The following is a 22,898-nucleotide window of genomic DNA, read 5'->3' on the forward strand; positions in this document are numbered from 1 at the left end:
AAGTTGTCAAGCTCCCATTAGTTAGAAAGTAGTGCACTCTCCACACATAGAGCCACAGAGGGGGGAGGAAGCTACAAGAGAAAAAGGACATAAGTTCCACGTCCTTGTGCAACTGATTAATTACTCAATGTGAACATACTTGCCAATGGAAACGATTTCATGCTTTTGCTGAATGTTCTCATCAATGATACAATACAGGAGATAGAGACTAGGGCATGTTGCTGTAAATCTCTCTTTATCAAAAGACTTTAGAACTGGTCTTTCAGGATTTGATGCCCACCAAGATAGGATGTCCTTCACAAGTCGCACAGCTTCATTGCTCATCAGAGGTTTGTGCTTCTCATATGTAGGACCACTAAGGTAGAGACAATATTTGGCTTTGATATAGTCAGACTCCGAGGGATCATAGAAATCTTGTGTATATTTGATTCTAGACATGTCAACAAGGCAGAGGCGATGGCCGTTGATGGAGATAGCATGGTCGTAAGCGCCTTCAATATACATCATGGCCCTATCTTGCCGATCGCCTTTGCCGCCATTGGTGTCGACATCTGTGAAGTCGATGACATGTGCATAATTGTAGAAGATGCGTGCATATGAGCGTGTAAGCGGATACGAATACATAAAGAGGTGAAACCATGCCACCCATCCACTTTTGGGCAGATCACTTGGATTTTCGACAAGGCTAACCTGATCGATAATATCTTGGAATGCATCGGCGAGGAAGTATTTGGCAAAGCCACAAAGGATGTATTTGCGCTTGGAGAAGGGATGCTGCCACAAGTCGTGCAACGCCCACACTACCGATATGAATGCAGGAACCATTGTAACCAAGCACACAAAACTAGCTATGGGCAACCTGATATACTTAGATCGAAAACTATAAAAGCTTGTTAACACATTGTAGACCGCTGTCAAGAATGCACATACCGTAAACACTTTCATGCTGCTAGCTAGCTGCAAGCCGACGGAGAAAAATGACTCATGCTAGCTAGGTGCAAGCCGACGGAGAAAAATGACTCATGTGCACACGGAGAAAAATGACTCATGTGCATAGTATTCATATGACTTCTATCCATGATGTTAAATAGTGATTCATTAATTTTGTTAAAATATTTTGATTTGTAAAGAGTCCTTTTATTTAAGGACTTCACAAAGACTCATTTCACTTGTTTTTCCAGCATTGGTGCAACAACAGCAACAGAAATTAGAATTAAGTCACTTTTCTTCATTTGTCGGGGTGAAGAAGGAAAGTTTCTTTCTTTTTTGTTGGTTCGTAAAGGGCCTTTCCATCATAGACATGAAGGCACGAAAGGAATAGATTATTGGTTGTCTTCAAGAAGTCACCCCTAGAGTAAAGTTTGAAGCTCTCGAATGTGTAACACATAAGCATTGTGGAAAATTGTAATGTACGTATATTTTGAATCAAGTTTTTTTTTTTTTTGCAAAACTCACAATTGTGAGTGGATAGTATTAAGAAAATCAGAAATATACACCAATCTCGAGCTCAGACCGAGCCTCGAGGGTCAAAGGATTACGAGTTTTCAGCTTGACAGAGAAACCACAACTACTCGTAGGCTTTACTTATTACAAGATGTCATCATGACATGTATTGTTCTAGACCAATCCTCTGAAGCTTGTTTGCCTCCGATCATGTGGATCGTCACTCTGCTCTCTTGTATGATTTCACAAAACCTTGCCACAACCAGATCCCCCTCAAACACGCGGCGGTTCCTTGCTTGCCAAATATGGTGAAAGAAGTAGTATCTGATTATTTGAGTGCAAACAAGAAGAGTAAGACTTCCCAACCTGTTACTACCAAAGAACAGATCAGTCTTGAAGAACTTAATTTGCCATGTCTATAACATTTAATGGCCTAGTAACTTGTGTGTAGCGGAAATTAGCATGAACATAGTGAGCATTTCATTAGAATAGATTTCTAATGAGAATAACTAGAGTGCTTGGGTGGAGAGGGCAACAAAAAGCATAACACCTAGTTAGATAGCATGAACAATACTTCAAAAGAGAGAGAAAATAATCTATTGACAACAGTTGAGCACCGGATTTACATGGAGCCAGCGGTCCCCCCTCCAAAAGGCTTTGTATTATGGTTTCTCCCATCAAGAGAGACATTTTACAATACAAATCTTTGTGTTCCTTCAATACTAGCTAGTGCAATGAAGATGGAAACTTCAAGCACTAAGCAAAACACTTATTAAACACAACATCAATTCCCTCACGGTCTGACCTCACACACCTTCGAAGATGGTGAGAGCTAGTGGGGTATGAGAGTAGATTGAGAGGAAGAAGGAGTATTCTTACGAGAAAGATATACATCTCCTCACATAATCACTAATATTAGCATAGCTTAGCTTAGTAAGTAGCATGGTAGAGGAGATGAGCATGCATTGAAGCTTGGCTCTTGTAATGAAATTGGCCTATTTAATTTGAGAGTAGCGGAAATTAATGAGACTACTTTTGAGAAATGACTTTGTGAGCATAGCGGGTGAACATAATTGAAGATAGCAACATAATCATAGCAATTAGTTAACTTGGCATGAACAATACTTTTGCAAGAGAGAGAATTTAGAGAACATTACAACAGTTGAGGACTGGATTTATGTGGAGCTGGTCCCCCCTCCAATAGGCATTTGTATTATGATTTCTCCCATTAAGAGAGACTTGTTACAATACAATCTTTGTGTTCCTTGTGACCTAGGTGATGCAATGAAGATGGAAAGCTTCATGCATCACAAACATAACATAAACTTGAAGAAAGCTTTAACTATCCCAAGCCTCAGTCCCAAGACCTCAAACACCTTTGAAGGTGGACAGAGCTAGTAGGGAATGAGGGTAGGGAAGAGGAAGAAGAAACATTTCGTAGGAGAAAGAATTAGTTCCTCACTTATCATAACTCTTGTTGCTAGAATATATAATAGCATAGTAATGAAGAAGAAGGAGATGGCAAGCTTAAGTATTGAAGCATGGATCTTGGTTGGATTTGCACTCCATATCCAAGAGTGTTGGTGTAGGCTCTCCACCTCTACTTGCTTGGAGAAGGAGAGGGAGCTCTTGCACTTTGCATAGCACACAATGAGAGTGTTTGTGAGTGTGTGTGGGTGAGTATACCCCCTAAGCAACCCCCTAGCTTGCTTGGGTCGACCCCCCCTTGTAGCTCATTCTTGAAGCTCATTGGACCCCTCCAGGCCTAGCCAATGACAAGCAGGAGGCATTACAAGCAGCAAGGGTAGCCTTGAGACAAGTGTCCCCCTTTCCCCTTTTAGAGAGAGGGCTAGATAAATGCTAAATCAATTAATTAAATCTCCTAAATTATTTTTGGACCCCTTGGGTGGCCAACCAATAGGCTTTAGGCACACCATGAGGGCAACATGAGGAGGAACTTGACAAGTGTCCCTTTTGCTTTCTTTGTACCATGCATGCCTTGTGGGAGTGTGTGGGTGTTCTCTCTCATCCCCCCTCATGTAGGGCTCGCCCCCTCCTTGTAGGGATTGAATCTTTGACTTTTTGACACCTCAACCCCTCATGCATAGGCCCAATTCCCACCACAAGCTTGGCTCATAAGCACTTTAAGCTTGGGCTGGGTTCTCACCTCAAGTGCAACCCTAGCATCGCAAGCATGTCAAGCACCTCAAGCATCTCAATAATTAAGCACCTCAAGCATCTCAAGGGCCTCAATCATCAAGCACCTCAAGCATCTTAGTCATCAAGCATGACAAGCAAGACAAGCACCTCGAGCTGGGTCGGGTTCCCGCGCCTCGAGCTCAGCCCTAGCTTACCTAAGGTCAAAGGCCTTTTACAAAAATTATTGGAGGTCTTCAATGAAGCTAACCCTAAGGTCTTATGCTCCATTTGTTAGCCTTGCTCTTTGATAGACCATCTCTCATTTGGGCCCCTTTACCATCGGCCCCGTGTTGAGATAGATCTATAAGCACATGTCTATATCTTAACACTTGTTCCTGTTTATTCTCCCACATTAAGTGATCAATTTAATATGAGAAAATCATTTGGGTTGGTTAGATATTAGATATTAGATTTTACGACATTACCTCTCTCTTGAAATCATAATCGTCCTCGACTATGAGGTAGAAGAGATAAAGCCTTAGTCATTAGACAATTTTACTTAGCGGGTAGAGGATCCCTTTTCACCCTACGACATCTTTCCAAGATAGATGACTAATCCATTTCGTGCTTGGGAGACATAGTTGCCGCAAGCATGTCTCCTCTTTAGTCCATTTCATTCTCCCAAAGTAGAGTGACAAATTCTACTTTTTGTTTGAGAGACGTCGTCATCACAAACATGATTCTAAGCATGCATACTAGTTAAATTTGTGCACAATTAAAAAGAGGACTAGTCTTATAAGACAAAAACATGAGTCATTTAAAAGAAATTTGTACATTTGCTTACTCTAATGTAGCATTGTAAGCATTGACAAGGTTCATACTATCCTTAAACTGTATTTCTTGCATCCATCTAGCATCTTTAAAAGGATAATTTTTGAACTTAATAAGATACCGTCGGATAATCTTACCATGTCTTAGTACCTTGTCTTCCTGCCGAAGAACAACTTCGGGTTGTAGCACCTCTTCTTGGTCTTCAACTTCAGAAGGGTCTTCAATAATTGGTTCAGTTGGTGGCTCTCCTTTGTAGGGCTTAAGTAGGCTTACATGAAAGGCATTGTGTATTAGCCAATGGTTGGGCAACTTGAGTTGATAAGCCGTCTCATTGATGGGCTTCAAGATTTGGAAAGGACCATAGTATCTTTTTGCTAGTTTAGCATAATACTTTTGATGGCCCGTATGATTTTTGCCCATCGTTTTCCTTAATCGAGCCTTAGGAAACTTGAGTGAGACCCAATCATTTTCTTTGAACATTAAGGCTCTTCTATGCTTATCAGCATCAGTTTTTTTGCCTTTGCTGAGAGATGGATATAGCCTCCTTAATCTTTTGAAAAGATTCTTGTAGGTCACGGCTATACTCATCGGCGGTGATGATCTTCCCATGTACTTTGAGTAGCAATGGACTTTTAGGTCTTCCCTCAATGATCTCAAAAGGTGCTTTTCTCATAGAAGTATGTACAGTATTATTCTAGGCATACTCTACAAGAGGTAAGTACTTTTCCCATTGTGAGCGTTGATCTACTTCGGTAACATAAGTCTTGAGTAGATCGAGTATCGTGAGATTGGCTATCTCACTTTGGCCATCCGTTTGTGGGTGATAGGCCGAAGAGAAATTCAATCTTGTTCCTAGATTTTCAAAGAGACCTTTCCAGAAATTGCTGGTCATTCTAGGATCTCTATCTGACACGATGGATGTGGGTAATCCATGGTGCTTGAAAATCTGAGATATGAAGAGAGTTGCCATTTGATGTGCCTTAATAGTCTTTTTGACAGGAATAAAATGTACTTGCTTGCTAAACCTGTCAACTATTGTCCATATTCCTGCATTCCCATGGATAGACTCGGGTATTCCAAAGATGAAATCCATGGATATACTCTCCCATGGTGAATTTGGAATAGGCAATGGCTGGAGTAATCTAGGTTGCTTCCCTCTATCATACTTGGTCTTTTGGCATACTACACATTTTGAAACATACTCTTGTATGCCCACTTTCATGGTAGGCCAATAGAAGTATGTCTCTACTCCTCGGAGAGTAGGTTGAATACCTCTATGCCCCGCATATGGAGGAGCATGGGATTCATACATAACTTTCTCACGAAGGGAATGGGTAACACATAGCCTATTGCCATGGAGAAGATAACCATCATGCAAGGTGAATGGTTCCTCTTTCTTCCCCAAAGCAAGGGCTGACATTATGTCTCTAAAGTCAGGGTCAGTAGCATACTCATCTATCATAGAGGATAGATCATTGTGAGTAGCTATAGACACCGCATTAACTTTGGGTCATCGTGAAAGTGCATTAGCCACTTGATTGTGCTTACCAGCTATGTGAGCAATATGGAAATTAAATTGCGAAAGAAAATTTGCCCACCTCATTTGTTTGTCGGAAAGCTTGGTTTGCGTCATGAAATACTTAAGACTTTGGTGGTCGGTTCGTAGGATAAATGGAGTCCCCAGTGCTTCCATGTGTCTAGGGCATGTAGAACAGCTAAAAGCTCTTTCTCATAAATGCCCAAGACTCATTCATCAATATTGAGCCTTCGGCTCTCATATGCTATGGCATGCCCTTCTTGAAGCAAAACTGCTCCAAGGCAATCACCACAAGCATCACATTGGACCTCAAATGGCTTTGAGAGATCCGGAAGCACAAGGATTGTTTGGGAAGTAAGCTTCTCTTTGAGCTTTTCAAAAGCATTTTTCTCCTTAGCAGTCCATACAAACTTAACGTTCTTCTTAGTTAAGTCGTGTAGTGGTCCTACTACTTGAGGGAATTTTGCTATGAAGTGTCTATAGTATGCGCACATACCAAGAAAGCTTCTTAGCTCATGTAGATTTCTTGGGTTAGGCCATGCTTTTATTACCTTGAACTTTGATGGATCCATTTGGATACCATCTTTAGAGATAATATGACCTAGGTATTGAATCTCTTGAAGGAAGAATTCGCTTTTCTTTTGGTTAAGAAAAAGCTTGTTCTCCCTCAATGCTTGAAAAATCACTTGGAGATGTTGCTTATGTTCCTCCAAAGACCTAGAGTAGATGATGATATCATCAAAGAACACTCTAGTGAATTTGTCGTATGGTCTAAAAATTTTCTCCATCAAACGATTGAACGTAGCTGGTGCATTAGTCAAGCCAAAAGGCATGACTAGGTATTCATAAAGACCAAACGTTGTGCGAAACACGGTCTTTAAGATATCTTCATCCACTATCCTTATTTGATGATAGCCACTCTTAAGGTCAATCCTACTGAAGTAGGTCAAGCCTTGTAGCCTATCAAACAGATCCTCTACAGGAGGTACGGGAAATCTATTTTTGAAAGTGATATGGTTTAGTGCTCGATAGTCCACACACATACGGTATGTACCATCTTTCTTTTTCACTAAAAGGATTGGAGAACAAAAGGGAGAGGAACTAGGCCTCACCATCCCTTTGTCTACCAGCTCTTGTACTTGCCTCATGATCTCCTCTTGTTGAGCTTGTGAGACTCGATAAGGAGGCTTGTTAGGTGGTGAGCTTCCAGGAAGGAGCTCAATATGATGGTCATCATCCCCTCGTTTTGGAGGTAAGTCCATAGGGATATCATTGATGAACACATCTTGGAATCCTTTTAGAAAATTAGACAAGTCTAACTCTTCTTGATTCTACCATTTACATTTGATGAAACATTAGTATCTTTTAGAGACTCTTTGACAAAAATCATGTACGTAGAAACTGAGCTCTTCATTGACTTATCAAAAGCAAGAGGATTTACAAGTGGAATAGTACGACCACGCTCACTATCATCTATATACATGTTCTTTCCCCTGTAGGTGAAGTAGATTCTCCTTTCAGGGAACTTCATGTTGGCAGCCATGCGATCAAACCATGGTGCCCCTAGGATAACATCCTCATGTTGGAGAGGAGAGATGAAGAAGTATTCCTTGTCGACATAGCTTTGGACATGAAGCCTCAACTTCCCAATCAAGGGAGTAACGGAGGCTTGTTGTCCCTTGAAAGCTGCATCAGCCACTACTATATCTCCCATCTCAAAAGCTTGAATGCCCAACTTGGTGGCCAACTCCATTGATATGAAGTTAAGAGTAGAGCCAGGGTCAAACAAGATAAAGGCATCATGCTCTCTTACCTTTCCCCAAGCATAGGAAAGTGATGATCCTTTGCAATGAGCATCCTCTTTTGGATCTTCGATGGTGGAAGCCCTAAGAGTCTCATTGCGAGTATTCTTCTTGGGGCAAGAACGATAGCCATGTCCTTGCTTCCCACACTTGAAACACTTATGGTCCTTGCGAAAAGCTTCAAGCTCTTTAGAAGAGAGTTTGTTTTTACCTTTGTAAGGAGAAAGGAGTCTACAAAGGTAAGAACAGACTCTCTCCAACAGAGCTAGACTGTTATCGTAAGGATAACAAATGCTACAAGTGTGGACAATAAGGGCATGCTATCGTGCTTGTCCCCAAAGAAATGCATGCAACAAGCCGCCTTGAGTTTCTATGCTGGAAACTCCAAAAGAGGATGCTCATAGCAAAAGGCTTTTGTTTTTCCTAAGCTAGGAGATATGTACATACATGTTTATGAGTCGGGTAGCATCCTATACCATGTAAATATGCATGCTTTTCGTAAGTTAATGAAAATCTATATATTCATATACATGATTTTTGTTGAAAAGTCTGTAAATGAATTCAATGTTTCAACCAATAACAATATAAAAACAAGACGGGAATCAAGAGGAATTAGAATTTTCTACATTCCTAAATGGATTCCAAAATGTTTTCTCCTCTACTCTCTATAATTAACCACTTCGAGCCGTGGGTGTAGATACTTAAGAGCGATTTTCAAAGGCTAAGAGGAGTGGCAACTAAGGTTTTGAATTGCCAAAGCATACACTAAGTACATACATAAATTTTGTTAACATGGATTACAATAATCAAGAGAGTAGAATGAACATTGATAGCTTTGATTTTGCACATGAAGGTGCTAATGATGATGCTCCCCTGTTTGTGAATTATCTCGTCACTAGGTTGCAGCAAGCTATGGGCAACCCTGCTTTGCAAGCCGAAGTTACTCAACAACTTCGTGCTTATGGAATTTCCCTTCCTCTCCAAGAGGAGAGAGAGCTTAGGAGACTTCTTGAAGAGACCCCCAAAAGACGACTCTCTCCCATTCGAGAGGAGGAATCCAAAGATCAAGAAAGCAATGAAAGTTTAAGTTCCTCTGAAGATGTGGCTCCATGAAGACGGCGGTCTAGACGATCGCCCACTCCTCCCAAGAGGAAAAGATCAACGCATAATCCTTCTCCTCATCACTCTGAAAGGCAAGAGAGGAAACAAAGGAAGAAAAGGGCTAGGAAGAGGTCACCCTCTTGTCCTTCTTCTTCACCTTCCTCCTCTTCTGACGACAGTTATGGTTATTCTCCTAGATAATACAAGAGGGGAGGACATGGAAAATCATTTCCTGCATGGCGAAGGTCACAAAAGCTAAAGAAGTTCAAGGAGGGAGGAAAGAGTATCTCTTTTCTCACCTATGATGGCACCTTCGGTGCTACCGACAAAGTGTTGGCCTTCATCCAGCAATTTGATGTGGCCTTTGGAGATGAGGGCTTCACAGAGTCCTCTAAGCTACGCCATGTAGCTATGCACTTCCAAAAATCAGCTTGTCAATGGTGGGCTAGCCTTCGTGGAAATGGTGAAGCCCCAAAGACATGGAAAACTCTACGAGTTTCCATCATGAAGCAATTCCTTGCAAGCAATGCAAAGGACAAAGTGCTTACCGAATGGCGTAGCTTGAAGCTCCTCTCCCATGAGTCTATCCACAAATATGTAGACAAGTTTTGGGATTTACATCTCAAGGCTATTGTCTTTCAAAAGATAGACTTTGTCGAGCAAACGCAGCAATTCTGTGCGGGATTTACCTGAAGAGATGGCCGAATACATCAACTCTCAAAGGCTTGGTACTATTAGCGAAGTAATCCATCACACCATGGTTGCTTCACACATCAATTTCCATCAAGGGGCTAGATGTAATGTCAAGCCCATGGAAAACAAAGACAAAAATGATGCAAAGGGGAAAACCAATGTTCAAAATACTTCCCAAGTCAATTCCAAAAACAACAATAATTGGTCCAAGGAGAAGGGAGTTTACAAAGGAAAAACAAACTCTCTCCCATGAGGGGGGATGAGAGAGAACACCCACACACTCACACAAGGCATGCATGGTACAAAGAAAGCAAAAGGGACACTTGTCAAGTTCCTCCTCATGTTGCCCTCATGGTGTGCCTAAAGCCTATTGGTTGGCCACCCAAGGGGTCCAATGATAATTTAGGGAATTTAATTAATTTATTTTTCATTTATCAAGTCCTCTCTCTCAAAGGGGAAAGGGGGACACTTGTCTCAAGGCTACCCTTGATGCTTGTAATGCCTCCTGCTTATGATTGGCTAGGCCTGGAGGGGTCCAATGAGCTTCAAGCATGAGCTACAAGGGGGGGGTCGACCCAAGCAACCTAGGGGGTTGCTTAGGGGGTATACTCACCCACACACACTCACAAACACTCTCATTGTGTGCTATGCAAGGTGCAAGAGCTCCATCTCCTTCTCCAAGCTCCTTGAGAAGTTGAGAGCCTACACCAACACTCTTGGCTATGGAATGCAAATCCAACCAAGATCTATGCTTCAATTCTTAAGCTTTCCATCTTGTCCATCTTCATTACTATGCTATTATGTATGCTAAGCAAGAAGAGTGATGATAAGTGAGGAATTATTTCTTTCTCCTATGGAATACTTCTTCTTCCTCTTCCCTACCCTCATTCCCTGCTAGCTCTCTCCATCTTCGAAGGTGTTTGAGGTCTTGGGACTGAGGCTTGGGATAGTTAATGCTTTCCACAAAGTGCGTGTTATGCTTATTGCAAGAAGGCTAATGGTTTTTTGCAAGTAAATTAGTTACTTAATGCAAATAGATTAATTACTTAATGCAAGTAGATTAGTTGCAAGGAAGATTAATTGTTGCTTTAGGCACAAGTTGATGCATAAAAGTATACATCCTCATGCACTCAAATGATTTAGGGAACACAAAGACTAATGATGTTCTCGAGTTCTTGATTGTTTTCAAGCTAAGATTGATTGTTGATATTATGCAAAATCTTGGTGTATGAAGCTTCCATCTCCATACTGCCAAAGAGGTCTCAAGGAACACAAAGATTGTATTGTAACAAGTCTCTCTTAATGAAAGAATCTATAATACAAATGCCTTTTGGAGGGGGGACCAGCTCCACAAAAATCCGGTCCTCAACAGTTGTCATATTCTCTAAAATCTCTCTCTCTCTCTCTCTCTCTCTCTCTCTCTCTAAATTGATCACTTAATGTGGGAGAATAAATGGGAACAAGTGTTAAGATATAGACATGTGCTTATAGATCTATCTCAACACGGGGCCAATGGTAAAGGGGCCCAAATGAGAGATGGTCTATCAAAGAGCAAGGCTAACAAATGGAGCATAAGACCTTAGGGTTAGATTCATTGAAGACCTCCAATAATGTGTGTAAAAGGCCTTTGACCTTAGGTAAGCTAGGGCTGAGCTTGAGGCGCGGGAACCCGACCCAGCTCGAGGTGCTTGTCCTGCTTGTCATGCTTGATGACTAAGGTGCTTGATGATTGAGGTGCTTGAGATACTTGAGGTGATTAATTATTGAGATGCTTGAGGTGCTTGACATGCTTGAGATGCTAGGGTTGCACTTGAGGTGAGAACCCAGCCAAAGCTTAAAGTGCTTAAGGGCCAAGCTTGTGGTGGGAATTGGGCCTATGCATGAGGGGTTGAGGTGTCAAAAAGTCAAAGATTCAATCCCTACAAGGAGGGGGCGAGCCCTACATGAGGGGGGATGAGAGAGAACACCCACACACTCACACAAGGCATGCATGGTACAAAGAAAGCAAAAGGGACACTTGTCAAGTTCCTCTCATGTTTCCCTCATGGTGTGCCTAAAGCTACTCTGATACCAATGTAATGAAATTGGCCTACTTAATTTGAGAGTAGAGAGGAAATTAATGAGAATACTTTTGAGGAATGACTTTGTGAGCATAGCGGGTGAACATAATTGAAGATAGCAACATAATCATAGCAATTAGTTAACTTGGCATGATCAATACTTTTGCAAGAGAGAGAATTTAGAGAACATGACAATAGTTGAGGAACGGATTTATGTGGAGCCGGTCCCCCCTCCAATAGGCATTTGTATTATGATTTCTCCCATTAAGAGAGACTTGTTACAATACAATCTTTGTGTTCCTTGTGACCTAGGTGATGCAATGAAGATGGAAAGCTTCATGCATCACAAACATAACATAAACTTGAAGAAAGCTTTAACTATTCCAAGCCTCAGTCCCAAGACCTCAAACACCTTCGAAGGTGGAGAGAGCTAGCAGGGAATGAGGGTAGGGAAGAGGAAGAAGAAACATTTCGTAGGAGAAAGAATAAGTTCCTCACTTATCATAACTCTTGTTGCTAGCATATATAATAGCATAGTAATGAAGAAGAAGGAGATGGAAAGCTTAAGCATTGAATCGTGGCTCTTGGTTGGATTTGCACTCCATATCCAAGAGTGTTGGTGTAGGATCTCCACCTCTACTTGCTTGGAGAAGGAGAGGGAGCTCTTGCACTTTGCATATCACACAATGAGAGAGTTTGTGAGTGTGTGTGGATGAGTATACCCCCTAAGCAACCCCCTAGCTTGCTTGGGTCGACCCCCCTTGTAGGTCATGCTTGAAGCTCATTGGACCCCTCCAGGCCTAGCTAATGACAAGCAGGAGGCATTACAAGCAGCAAGGGTAGCCTTGAGACAAGTGTCCCCCTTTACCGTTTCATAGAGAGGGCTAGATAAATTCTAAATTAATTAATTAAATCTCCTAAATTATTATTGGACCCCTTGGGTGGCCAACCAATAGGCTTCAGGCACACCATGAGGGCAACATGAGGAGGAAGTTGACAAGTGTCCCTTTTGCTTTCTTTGTACCATGCATGCCTTGTGTGAGTGTGTGGGTGTTCTCTCTCATCCCCCCTCATGTAGGGCTCGCCCCCTCCTTGTAGGGATTGAATCTTTGACTTTTTGACACCTCAACCCCTCATGCATAGGCACAGTTCCCAACACAAGCTTAGCTCATAAGCACTTTAAGCTTGGGCTGGGTTCTCACCTCAAGTGCAACCCTAGCATCGCAAGCATGTCAAGCACCTCAAGCATCTCAATAATTAAGCACCTCAAGCATCTCAAGGACCTCAATCATCAAGCACCTCAAGCACCTTAGTCATCAAGCATGACAAGCAGGACAAGCACCTCGAGCTAGGTCGGGTTCCCGCGCCTCGAGCTCAGCCCTAGCTTACCTAAGGTCAAAGGCCTTTTACACACATTATTGGAGGTCTTCAATGAATCTAACCCTAAGGTCTTATGCTCCATTTGTTAGCCTCGCTCTTTGATAGACCATCTCTCATTTGGGCCCCTTTACCATTGGCCCCGTGTTGAGATAGATCTATAAGCACATGTCTACACTGGTTTCCGTTTATTCTCCCACATTAAGTGATCAATTTAATATGACAAAATCATTTGGGTTGGTTAGATATTAGATATTAGATTTTATGAGTGCTCTTTGTTGGATTTTCATCACAAAGCCAAGAGTTGTTGGTGTAGGCCTCCCTTCTCACAAGCTTGGAGTAGGTGTGGTAAGCTTTCCATTAAGGCTTGAGAAGGAGAGAGAGAGTCTTCTTGCTCCACACGTGAGATAGTTTGAGTATGTAGGTGATAATGCCTTGTAAAATTCAGCCCCCTCTCTCTCTTGGTTGACCCCAGCTGCTATTTGCTCTTGCTTCAAACCTATTGGCCCTTTTCAAGCTTAGGCAATGAATATTAAGAAGCATAAGTGATAGCCTTCTGAAATGTGTCCCCCTTTCCCCTTTTGTGAGAGCTTTAGGTAATTAATTAATTCAACTAAACTCTCATTGGACCCCTTTGCCTCCTGGCCAATAGGAATCAGGCAAGGCATTCAGCTGTTCAATGCTCATTGGACCCCTTGGGAGACTGTCCAATAGTCTTCAAGAGAGCTTAATTCTATTGGTTCTTTTATTAAGTGTTTTTAAAATAAATTAAACTAGATTTACTATAGCCTAATTCTCATCGGTCCACCTCCATGGCCATCCAATAGGATTTGAGTACACCTTGTGGGCATCTGGGCTAGGGAGCTGACATGTGTCCCTCTTTCCCCTTGTGTAAAGGAGCTTGTGAGTGTGTGTATGTGTGTGTTTCTCTCTCATCTCCTAATTCTAGGGCTCGCCCCCTCCTATGTAGGGATGCATGAAGACTTTTTTAGCACACACAAAGCATCCAATTTCCTAAGCTTTTGACCATTGGACACAACCTTTGAATTTTGGAACCTTAGCATTTTGGAAGTCTTAATGGGCTGAAGCTTAGGGTCTTTTAAGCCCATTGTTGAACATTGCTCTTTTACAGATGCCCCCCCCCCGCCCTTTGGATCCCTATTTTCCCTCCTTTGGATCCCTACTGTGGCCGGTCTGTCAGCTTAACCAATATTCTAGCTTTTTCTCCCCAGGCACTTCCCCATATTAAATGATCAATTTAACATGAGAAAATCGTTTAGGAGAACTAGATATTAGTTATTATGACATTACCTCTCTCTTGAAATCATATTCGTCATTGACTATGGGGTAGAGAAGATAAAGCATATTCATTAGTCCTTTTTCTAGCGGGTATAGGATCCCTATGTTACCCTACGATATCATTCCAAAATGGATGACTAGTCCATTTGGCGCTTGAGAGCCTAAGCTGCCGCAAGCATGTCTGCACATTAGTCCTATCAATATTCCATAGTAGAGTGACAAGCTCTTCTTGGTGTTTGGAAGACGTCGTCTTCGCAAACTTGAACTAAGCATGTATACTACTTCTTTTTTGTGCACAATAAAGAAAAAGAGAGTCTTATAAGACAAAAAATTTGTTCATTTTAAACATTTGTACATTTGTTTACTTTAAGGAAGCATTGTAAGCATTGACAAGGTTTAAGTTATCCTTTAATTGTATGCCTTGCATCCATCTAGCATCTTCAAAAGGATAATTCTTAAACTTAATAAGATATCGTCGGATAGTCTTACCGCCTCTTAGTACCTTGTCTTCATGTCGGAGAATGGACTCGGGCTACAACACCTCTTTTTGGTGCTTGATTTCCGGTGGGTCTTCAATAGTTGGTTCTTGAGGTGGCTCTACTTTGTAAGGCTTTAGTAGGCTCAGATGGAAAGCATTGTGTATGAGACAATGGCTGGAAACCTTAAGTTTATAGGCCATCTCATTGATTGGCCTAAGAATCTGGAAGGGACCATAGTCACTTTTTGCTAACTTAGCAAAGTACTTTTGGTGTCCCATAGGATTCTTGCCCGTCGTGTGCCTTAATCGAGCCTTGGGAAATTTTAATAAGACCCAATCATTTTCTTTAAAGGCTTGGGATCTTCTGTGCTTGTCAGCAGCAGCCTTTTGCCTTTGTTGTGAGATAGAGATAGCATCCTTAATCTTTGGGAAAGATTCTTGTAGGTCTCTGCTATACTCATTTGCGGCGAAGATCTTCCCATGTACCTTAAGTAGAAAGGGACTTTTTGATCTTCCCTCAATTACCTCGAAAAGTGCATTTCCCATGGAAGTGTGTACAGTGTTATTGTAAGCATACTCCACTAAGGGTAAGTACTTCTCCCATTGGGATCTTTGATCTACTTCCGTTACATAGGCTTTTAGTAGATCAAGATATGTTAGTGTGAGGTCCCTGCCACTTGTCAAGAGGAGCAGAGTACCTTTGATAGGTCTCCAATCCTGAGAAGGAAAAACCAACGGACATTGCCTTAGCTACTACGTAGCCACGGGCATGAACCGTTAGTGAAGGATTGGTCCTATCTCGCTATGGCGGAGCGTGACCACCATAACCCTATCTAAAAACTATCTATAATCAATTATACCTAAAAGTATAAATCTTAGAGTGACCAACCTGTGCGCTTTTTTCTCCGTGTTTCAGAAGCACAGTCGCTAAGGTTTGTCTCTTTTAAGATTTATGACTAATAAAGAAAAAAATTCTAGCGTTGAAAAGTTACCCGACTCATCGGGTCCACCCATCCATAGAATAATACCGTCAGGGTATCATTCTCCCACTTTCCACACCACACTCACCCTTCTTTTGTTATCTAATTTCTACCACACTGATCACCATTGATGATGCCAAGCCACAAGGAATAATGCACATTCCAAAACTAGAAAATCCATGGACGCAAGCCTTGTGGGAAATAATCTGCAACCACAAAGATGGTAGTGCAACTTTTAAGTCTACACCTATCACAAAAAATCAACATGGATCATGAGTTTTATTTGGGGGGATATACAATCATTGTACGATGACGTAGGGACAAATGTATCTACAGAGATAAAGCTAAAAACATTAAAGACTTTACTGTCCTTTTTAGGAGAGCACAAAACAAAATCAGAGGTTAAAGTTGTGCCCTCTCCATGACAGCCAGTTCTAAGGATGATGGACACCAAGAGCCTCCACATATTCAATGTCAACTCCTATACAATATACAATAACTCTCTCATAACTTTTGTAGATTATTATGCATTTATGGACCAAGATGTCAAAAACTTGGAAAAGATGGGACTGGAAATCCCTCCTCAAGATGTTCCCATAGATTAAAACATGGGTAAACTGCCACCAGAGAAACCAAAGGTGTAACATGTGCATGTCAAGAAGGTGGATGATTATTGTAAAGGAGAAGAGGGAAACACCACCTTTCCATTAGAGCATTAGGGATTGAAATCCATAGACATACTTGATAGTGGGGTTGGAGTGGACATAGCTACACAAGAAATCTGGAAAAAGTAGGTAAGACCAGCTCTCAAGAAGACACAAATGAAATTTCAGCTTGCAGACGGATTTGTAGAAAGATGTAGATCATCATATCTTCATACAGAATTGAGGACAAGCATACAATTGCCATAGTGTACTTTGAAAAGAGCAACAATTTGAAATCATTTTGGGGTGACCATTCATGCGTCAACTCAAAATGGTGCAAGATTGGGGCTAGGTCCACCTTTACTTTTGAATTAAGGATGTTACCATGAGGGTCAGTATCAAGGAACATAGTTATAGAGATGTCACTCAAATGCCAATGGAAGAATTTGACCTTGGAGGGGTCACTTAATCATTATGTGACTGCCACGTGGATGCAACAAAAGGGGTTATTAGATTTTTTTCCACATTTTCACATACAAAAGGGTATTGTAAAATGGAATTGGAAATAGGGGCTAGATGACTTTTTGTAGTATCTGGGCGCACTGTTATAGAGGGGCAAGGATATGCAAGGCTGAAACATTGCAAGGGAATGAGGCCACATGCGAGCACAAGGACAAGATTTCCATGGTATAAAGCCTTAAGGGTGATCCCCATGTGGTGTGTAAGTGGGGGGTGGAGAGAGAGAGAGAGAGAGAGAGAGAGAGAGAGAGAGAGAGAGAGAGAGAGAGAGAGAAAGAGAGAGAGACTCTCTCCCCTTGGTGACTATGGCATTCGGTGTTGGACACTAAGAAGGCAGCGCGGGTGGTGGCCCAACAAGAGGTTTTGGTAGAGCTCGGGCCCTAGCGACGGGCTTGGCTACAATCAAACCGTGGTTCCGTGAACATGATGATGTGGTAGTCCCATAAGGGGCACGTTCTTGTGCCCCTTATGGGTCAATATTTTTGAAGGCAAAGGTTTCCACCAATTGCACTCGTTGCTAAGAACCAGGGCTATATATAGGGGGTCTCCCATGATGGTGTGTCTTGCAAGTACATCCTTTTGTAGAGAAGTGATTCCCATGCAATACTAAAAATGGATGAGATTTTGTAAAATATAAAAGGTTTCTAAAAGATAGGACACGGCCTAACTTGTTGACGGTGAATTTGCCGGTTTGGACAAGGGAGGCTAGCAGCTCACGTGCATCCAGTACATTAGAAGCATATAAGTCAACAAAGTTTTTGTCAAGATGCAATACTTTGTCGACTATGTCACCCGCCAAGGAAACATCAATTGGGAAAGCTTTGTTGGTTAAAATCTTTCCTTCAAGCTTGGGCAACAAAACAATAGTTGTAGATTTTGAGCAGATAGAGCAAAAGTCTACCTCTTGTTGGTGATGGATCGTAGTAAATTTTCATTGACCGCAGAAATGTTCCACCAAAATTGAGTTTTCATTCACAATGTGCAATGTGCCAATTACCTATGTGTAGCCACTTCACAAGTTAGAGCTTTCTTGAGCTATTATGGTGAAAAAGGAAAAGCAAGAGCAATACTTACTTCTTGATTGTGACCAACATCAAGAATATGGGCCTTATATGCTTCCTCCAAATAATGCTTGAGATGAGAACTTTTGATGCGTGCTAGGAAAGTAATATCCAAGACTGAGAGTGAATTGCTTCGGCCTATGAAGGAACCTATGTTTCGTGCGACAAACATAGGATGCACATCAGTCTCAAGAGCATGAAAGATAGCGTGGTAATTTTCTTTGTGTGCATTCATGAAGCTAAGCTGTGACGGCAAAAGAGGGAAAATATTAGAAAGCAACAAATCTGTAAAAGGGCAAAGATAAGGAAGTCTTACAGTGGCACAATCCTCAGTTGCTGGCCCATCTACAACAACAAGATCACCTTGGGAAACACCAACTTTTTTAAGTGCTAGCATGGCCTTGTATAACAACAAAAGCTACAGTTCCAAAGTGTGTACGGGTGCCCTGTGCCTGCAAGGACTGTGCCTCATCCAAAAATTGACGCACTTTGCTCTCTGGGTAGAAACTAAGGTTGGCTTCAAAAGGCTTTGTCTTCTCTACAACCGTGGAAGCGTTGAAGAATAGTAAATAAGGAGATGTGCAACCATCTGACTTAGTTATTTTTTTTACAATCACATTCTCAATGTGCACAAAGACTCCTACAGCAAGAGTGTCAATGAATTGCGCAATCAATTGATCACTAACAGCACAAGTGATGGTGTCATTTGTTGAGTGGATCAACTAGGTTTGCCTTAAGGTAGCGCATACACTTAGCGACTTTTGGGCTTTGTTTGTAAGTCCCATATTGGTTCAGTATGCACCCCTCGAATTCCAAACAAGGGTAAGTCTCAGTGATGTCAACAATGTGCAATAGAGGGATCTTAGTGGGAATATAAGGCACAAGAGAAGATGAACTAGCACTAATTACTACCTCATGGGAACACTCAATAAGAGTTTATTCATCTAGTTTGACACCCTCTGTAACGTGCTCGTTTTATGCAGCTGCAAGTGGTAGACCATCTAGAAAAGGTTTGGCTGTCACATCAAAAAATAAAACTCGTAAGGTATGGACACAACAATAGAATATCTACGTGGCGCAAGCAAGCCTTACTTAGTTCCGTTGTCACCTCGCAAGTCTTGAAAAGTGTACGCGCTACCACGCCACTTTGATTCACACACTTGAGGGATTTGTGCCCAACTCCAAGAGAAGAAGAAACATCAAGCTTAGGTAGACTCAAAGCGCTCCTCGTGCGGAGTGGAGACACACGATCAAGAATGAGGCCACTATCGGGTTCCAAGAATGACGTAGCCATATTACGGTGCACTATCCTGTTCAACTCTAAAAAAACAGAAAGCAAAATTGTATTATTGCCAAGCATACATTAAGCATTTTCTTTAAGGTATCAAGCAATTGAGTCACCATCTTCAAACTCCATCGAGCGAACATCACTAGATTCATCGCACATAGGTTCCACGCTGTCATCGTAGCCACCGTAATGTCCATCGAGTGGGTTTTGCGAAGAGGAAGAGGCAGCCATATTAAGAGATGATGGTAAATAATGTTCATGCAACTAATACTTGATGTGTTCAAAAGAAGCAAAGGGAAAAGAACATCCTTTAGCTAAAAAATAAATAAGTTCATAGAAACAATACTTCACACTGTCACACACAGATCTTAGGAACAATAAGGGAGAGGGATAGTCTTGAACTAATTTTTGCGCCATATTAAAAGAGGACGGTAAATAATGTTCACGCAACTATTACTTGACATGTTCAAAAGAAGCAAAGGGCAAAGAACATCCTTTAGCTAAAGGATAAATAAGTTCATAGAAGCAATACTTCACACTGTCACACAGAGAGATCTTAGGATCAATAAGGGAGAGGGAGACTCTTGAACTAATTTTTGTAGCGGCAACACCACTTATATACTACAATCCTCCCTTCTCTTTCTCAATGTTTACTAAGTCTTAAGGCTAACCTACTATCAGATCTATTAAATTGATTTGGCACTTAAATGGATTTGACACATATTTAGATACATGCAAGAGAACATCAAATTCAAAAGCATTAAAGAACTAGTGGCCAAAGGTACATCAACAAAAAGGGTACCCCCACTTTATCCATTCATACTCTTCTTGCCATAGACTGTGAAATTTGAGGTGCCAAGTTGAGTGAAATCCAAGAGTGTGTGTTGGTGGTCTAGCGTTCCCACCACGCTCATGTGTTGAACACCAAAGAAACAGCAAATGGACGAGCGAGAGAGAGAAAGAGAGAGAGAGAGAGAGAGAGAGAGAGAGGGTGTGTAATCAGGAGACTCATAAAAGGCAAACAAATCAATTGCACGGTGTGAGCCATTATGAACGTAGCAACTTTGCAAACTCGCTATATGGAATGGGAGAGAGCCGTGTTTCACATCTTGTCAAGCAGTATTTGAAGATTTTATTCTTTGACCTTAAGAAGGTGTCATTCTTGATCTCGAAAGAGTCGCTTCAAAGTACGCCCAGCCCAACCCAACACTAAGGCCTTTCCTTAGCAAGCCAAAAAGTAGTCTAAAACCCTAAAAATGACGCTAATTTCCTAAAGTCCCATCTTGGCAAAATGAAGGGAACAATGTGGAACGTGTCTCAGGTTTGTCTCGTACCGTTTCCAATCCCAAAAATGCCGAGTGAGTGCAAGGAGAAAAGGAGAATTTCCAACGTAGAATAGACAAAAGTAGGGTAACAATTTGAAAAACACCGCTAATTTTTTAAAATTTCCACTTGGCAAACTCAAGGAAGTGAAATTTGCATGCTTGAAAAAAACATTTTTCCCGAGCACTGGGAGGAAAGGAACTTTGAAAAATGCGAACACTATCGATGCAAGGGTAAATCAGGCCTAATTGCCTTTATGATTCGATGGACACCTGCAACAAGTGTTCGTGGAAAATTGGGCCTCAACTTAATATCGTGCCCATTTCAATTTCAAAAATGCCGGTTGAGGGCAGGAGGAAAGGGAGGAATTCTGCCCAAAAATCGAAAAAAATAGTGTGAAAAGCCAAAAAGGTAACTTGCTTTCTTAACCTTTCCTCTCGACAAAATCTCGAGTTGTCTCTTCTCGTGTTTTCGATAGTCTCTAGTGTTCGGGAAAAATGTGCCTCAGCTCAATATCGTGCCGTTTCCAATTTCAAAAATGCCGATTGAAGGCAAGGGTTTCAAAAAGGAGAAATTCCACCCCAAAATAGAGAAAAATAGTGTGAAAAACCAAAAAATACTAATTTTCTAAAATGTCGTACAATTTGAAAAACACTGCTAATTTTTTAAAATTTCCACTTGGCAAACTCAAAGGAAGTGAAATTTGCATTCTTGAAAAAACCATTTTTCTCAAGCACTGGGAGGAAAGGAACTTTGAAAAATGCGAACAATTGGGCCTCAACTTAATATCGTGCCGATTCAATTTCAAAAATGTCGGTTGAGGGCAGGAGGAAAAAGAGAAATTCTGCCCAAAAATCGAGAAAAATAGTGTGAAAAGACAAAAAGGTAACTTGCTTTTTTAACATTTCCTCTCGACAAAATCTCGAGGTGTCTCTTCCCGTGTTTTTGATAGTCTCCAATGTTCGGGAAAAATGTGCCTTAGCTCAATATCGTGTGGTTTCCAATTTCAAAAACGCCGGTTGAAGGTAAGGGGAAAAGGAGAAATTCCGCCCCAAACTAGAGAAAAATAGTGTAAAAACCCAAAAAATACCAATATTTGGCAAATTCAAGGAAAGAAATTTTGTTTGTTTGGAAAGATGATTTTTTCCCAACACTGATAGTCTCTCTCTCTTTATCTCACAATCGTGTCATTGTCTTCCTCTCCATATCTGACGCGTGATCTTTTGAGGGCGGATTTGGAGATGCTCTGTAAGCTCGAAACCAGACGATAGTCTCTCTCTCTTTCTCTCACACACAACCACGCATACAGGTGAGTGATAGCACCATGATCTCTCTCTCTCTCTCTCTCTCTCTCTCTCTCTCTCTCTCTCAGGCAACCGTGTCATTCTCTTCCTCTCCATATATGACTTTTGTGATCTTTTCAGGGGGATCTGGTGTTACCATATACATGTGTTAGTGATGTGTGTGAGCACACTAGGACCGCCGCGACATTTTTCCCTCTTTAGGAGGTTTTTTCCCCCGAGCATTGTATGTATATACGCTCATCACTCTAGGGCTATCTATCTTTCCATTGCATACTAAGAAACACACTCTCTATTGTGTGCCTTGAGCTTTCTTCGTCTTCTCCAAGCTGTGTGCGTTTCTCTGCAACCCTAATTCCAACAATTCGTATCAGAGCAGGTTGCATCCTGTCGATCTTAGTCGCCAGCTGCTCCAGCACACGCCTGCTCACTTTCTCCGATTTCAGTGAGCTTTGGCAAGCATTCGTAAGTCAATAAAAATGTTGGGCTCAGTCTGCTCAAATTTCTGATTCGGGCTCATTTCGGCCTCCATTTCCACTATAGGCAGGTTTGTACATGCAATTTTGTTATTTTGTGCAAAATTTCTCTCAGTGCCATTTTTCCATAGTAGGTGCCTTTTAGTCTTCTACGGTTTGTGCTATATAGCATGTGTTGTTCCCGCTCCTTTTCTACTACTTTCGGGCAGTTTTCACATCAGGTGCAGCATTTACCATGGATGACAACAACACAGATGTGTTCAAGATGTTTGCTATTGAGGACAGGTTGGATGGGGACAACTACCCTATGTGGGTTTATATGATGCAACATGTTCTTCTGTCAAAGGGCATCTGGAACATTGTGCAGGGCATTGATGTACATCCTGGTTCTGAGGATGTAGGCGATGTTGAGGATGTTGCAGGCCTTGCTGCAAGGATTGCTGCTATTAGAGTTGTTTTGCCTACAACATAACAAGCTTGTTGGGGATGTAAAGGATGCACATGCTCATGCATTGATTGCGTTGTCTGTGAAGCGCACCATTGTTC

General features: G+C 41.6%; 1 protein-coding gene across 1 annotated transcript; it reads right to left on the bottom strand.

Moving 5' to 3' along the window:
- Positions 1-120: 120 nt before the first annotated feature.
- On the bottom strand, positions 121-19,483 carry LOC147458233 (uncharacterized). The gene is made up of 3 exons (XM_086513414.1): positions 19,366-19,483; positions 19,073-19,284; positions 121-987 (listed from the first exon to the last, which is right to left on the bottom strand). The coding sequence occupies exons 1-3, from the start codon at positions 19,481-19,483 to the stop codon at positions 121-123; spliced, it is 1,197 nt and encodes a 398-aa protein (XP_086369540.1).
- Between the last annotated feature and the right edge of the window lie 3,415 nt (positions 19,484-22,898).

This window comes from Adiantum capillus-veneris, chromosome 5 (assembly GCF_014529385.1).
Source record: "Adiantum capillus-veneris isolate H3 chromosome 5, ASM1452938v2, whole genome shotgun sequence".
Classification (NCBI taxonomy): domain Eukaryota; kingdom Viridiplantae; phylum Streptophyta; class Polypodiopsida; order Polypodiales; family Pteridaceae; genus Adiantum; species Adiantum capillus-veneris.

What these genes read in the sequence shown, in the direction of transcription:
- LOC147458233 (XM_086513414.1), bottom strand. Translation starts at nt 19,483, where the DNA reads ATGGCTGCCTCTTCCTCTTCGCAAAACCCACTCGATGGACATTACGGT. An exon ending in CTCGATGGAGTTTGAAGATG is followed by an intron (nt 19,285 to 19,365) that starts GTGACTCAATTG and finishes CTGTTTTTTTAG; the next exon opens with AGTTGAACAGGATAGTGCAC. An exon ending in CACTTTTCAAGACTTGCGAG is followed by an intron (nt 988 to 19,072) that starts GTGACAACGGAA and finishes GCACCTAGCTAG; the next exon opens with CATGAGTCATTTTTCTCCGT.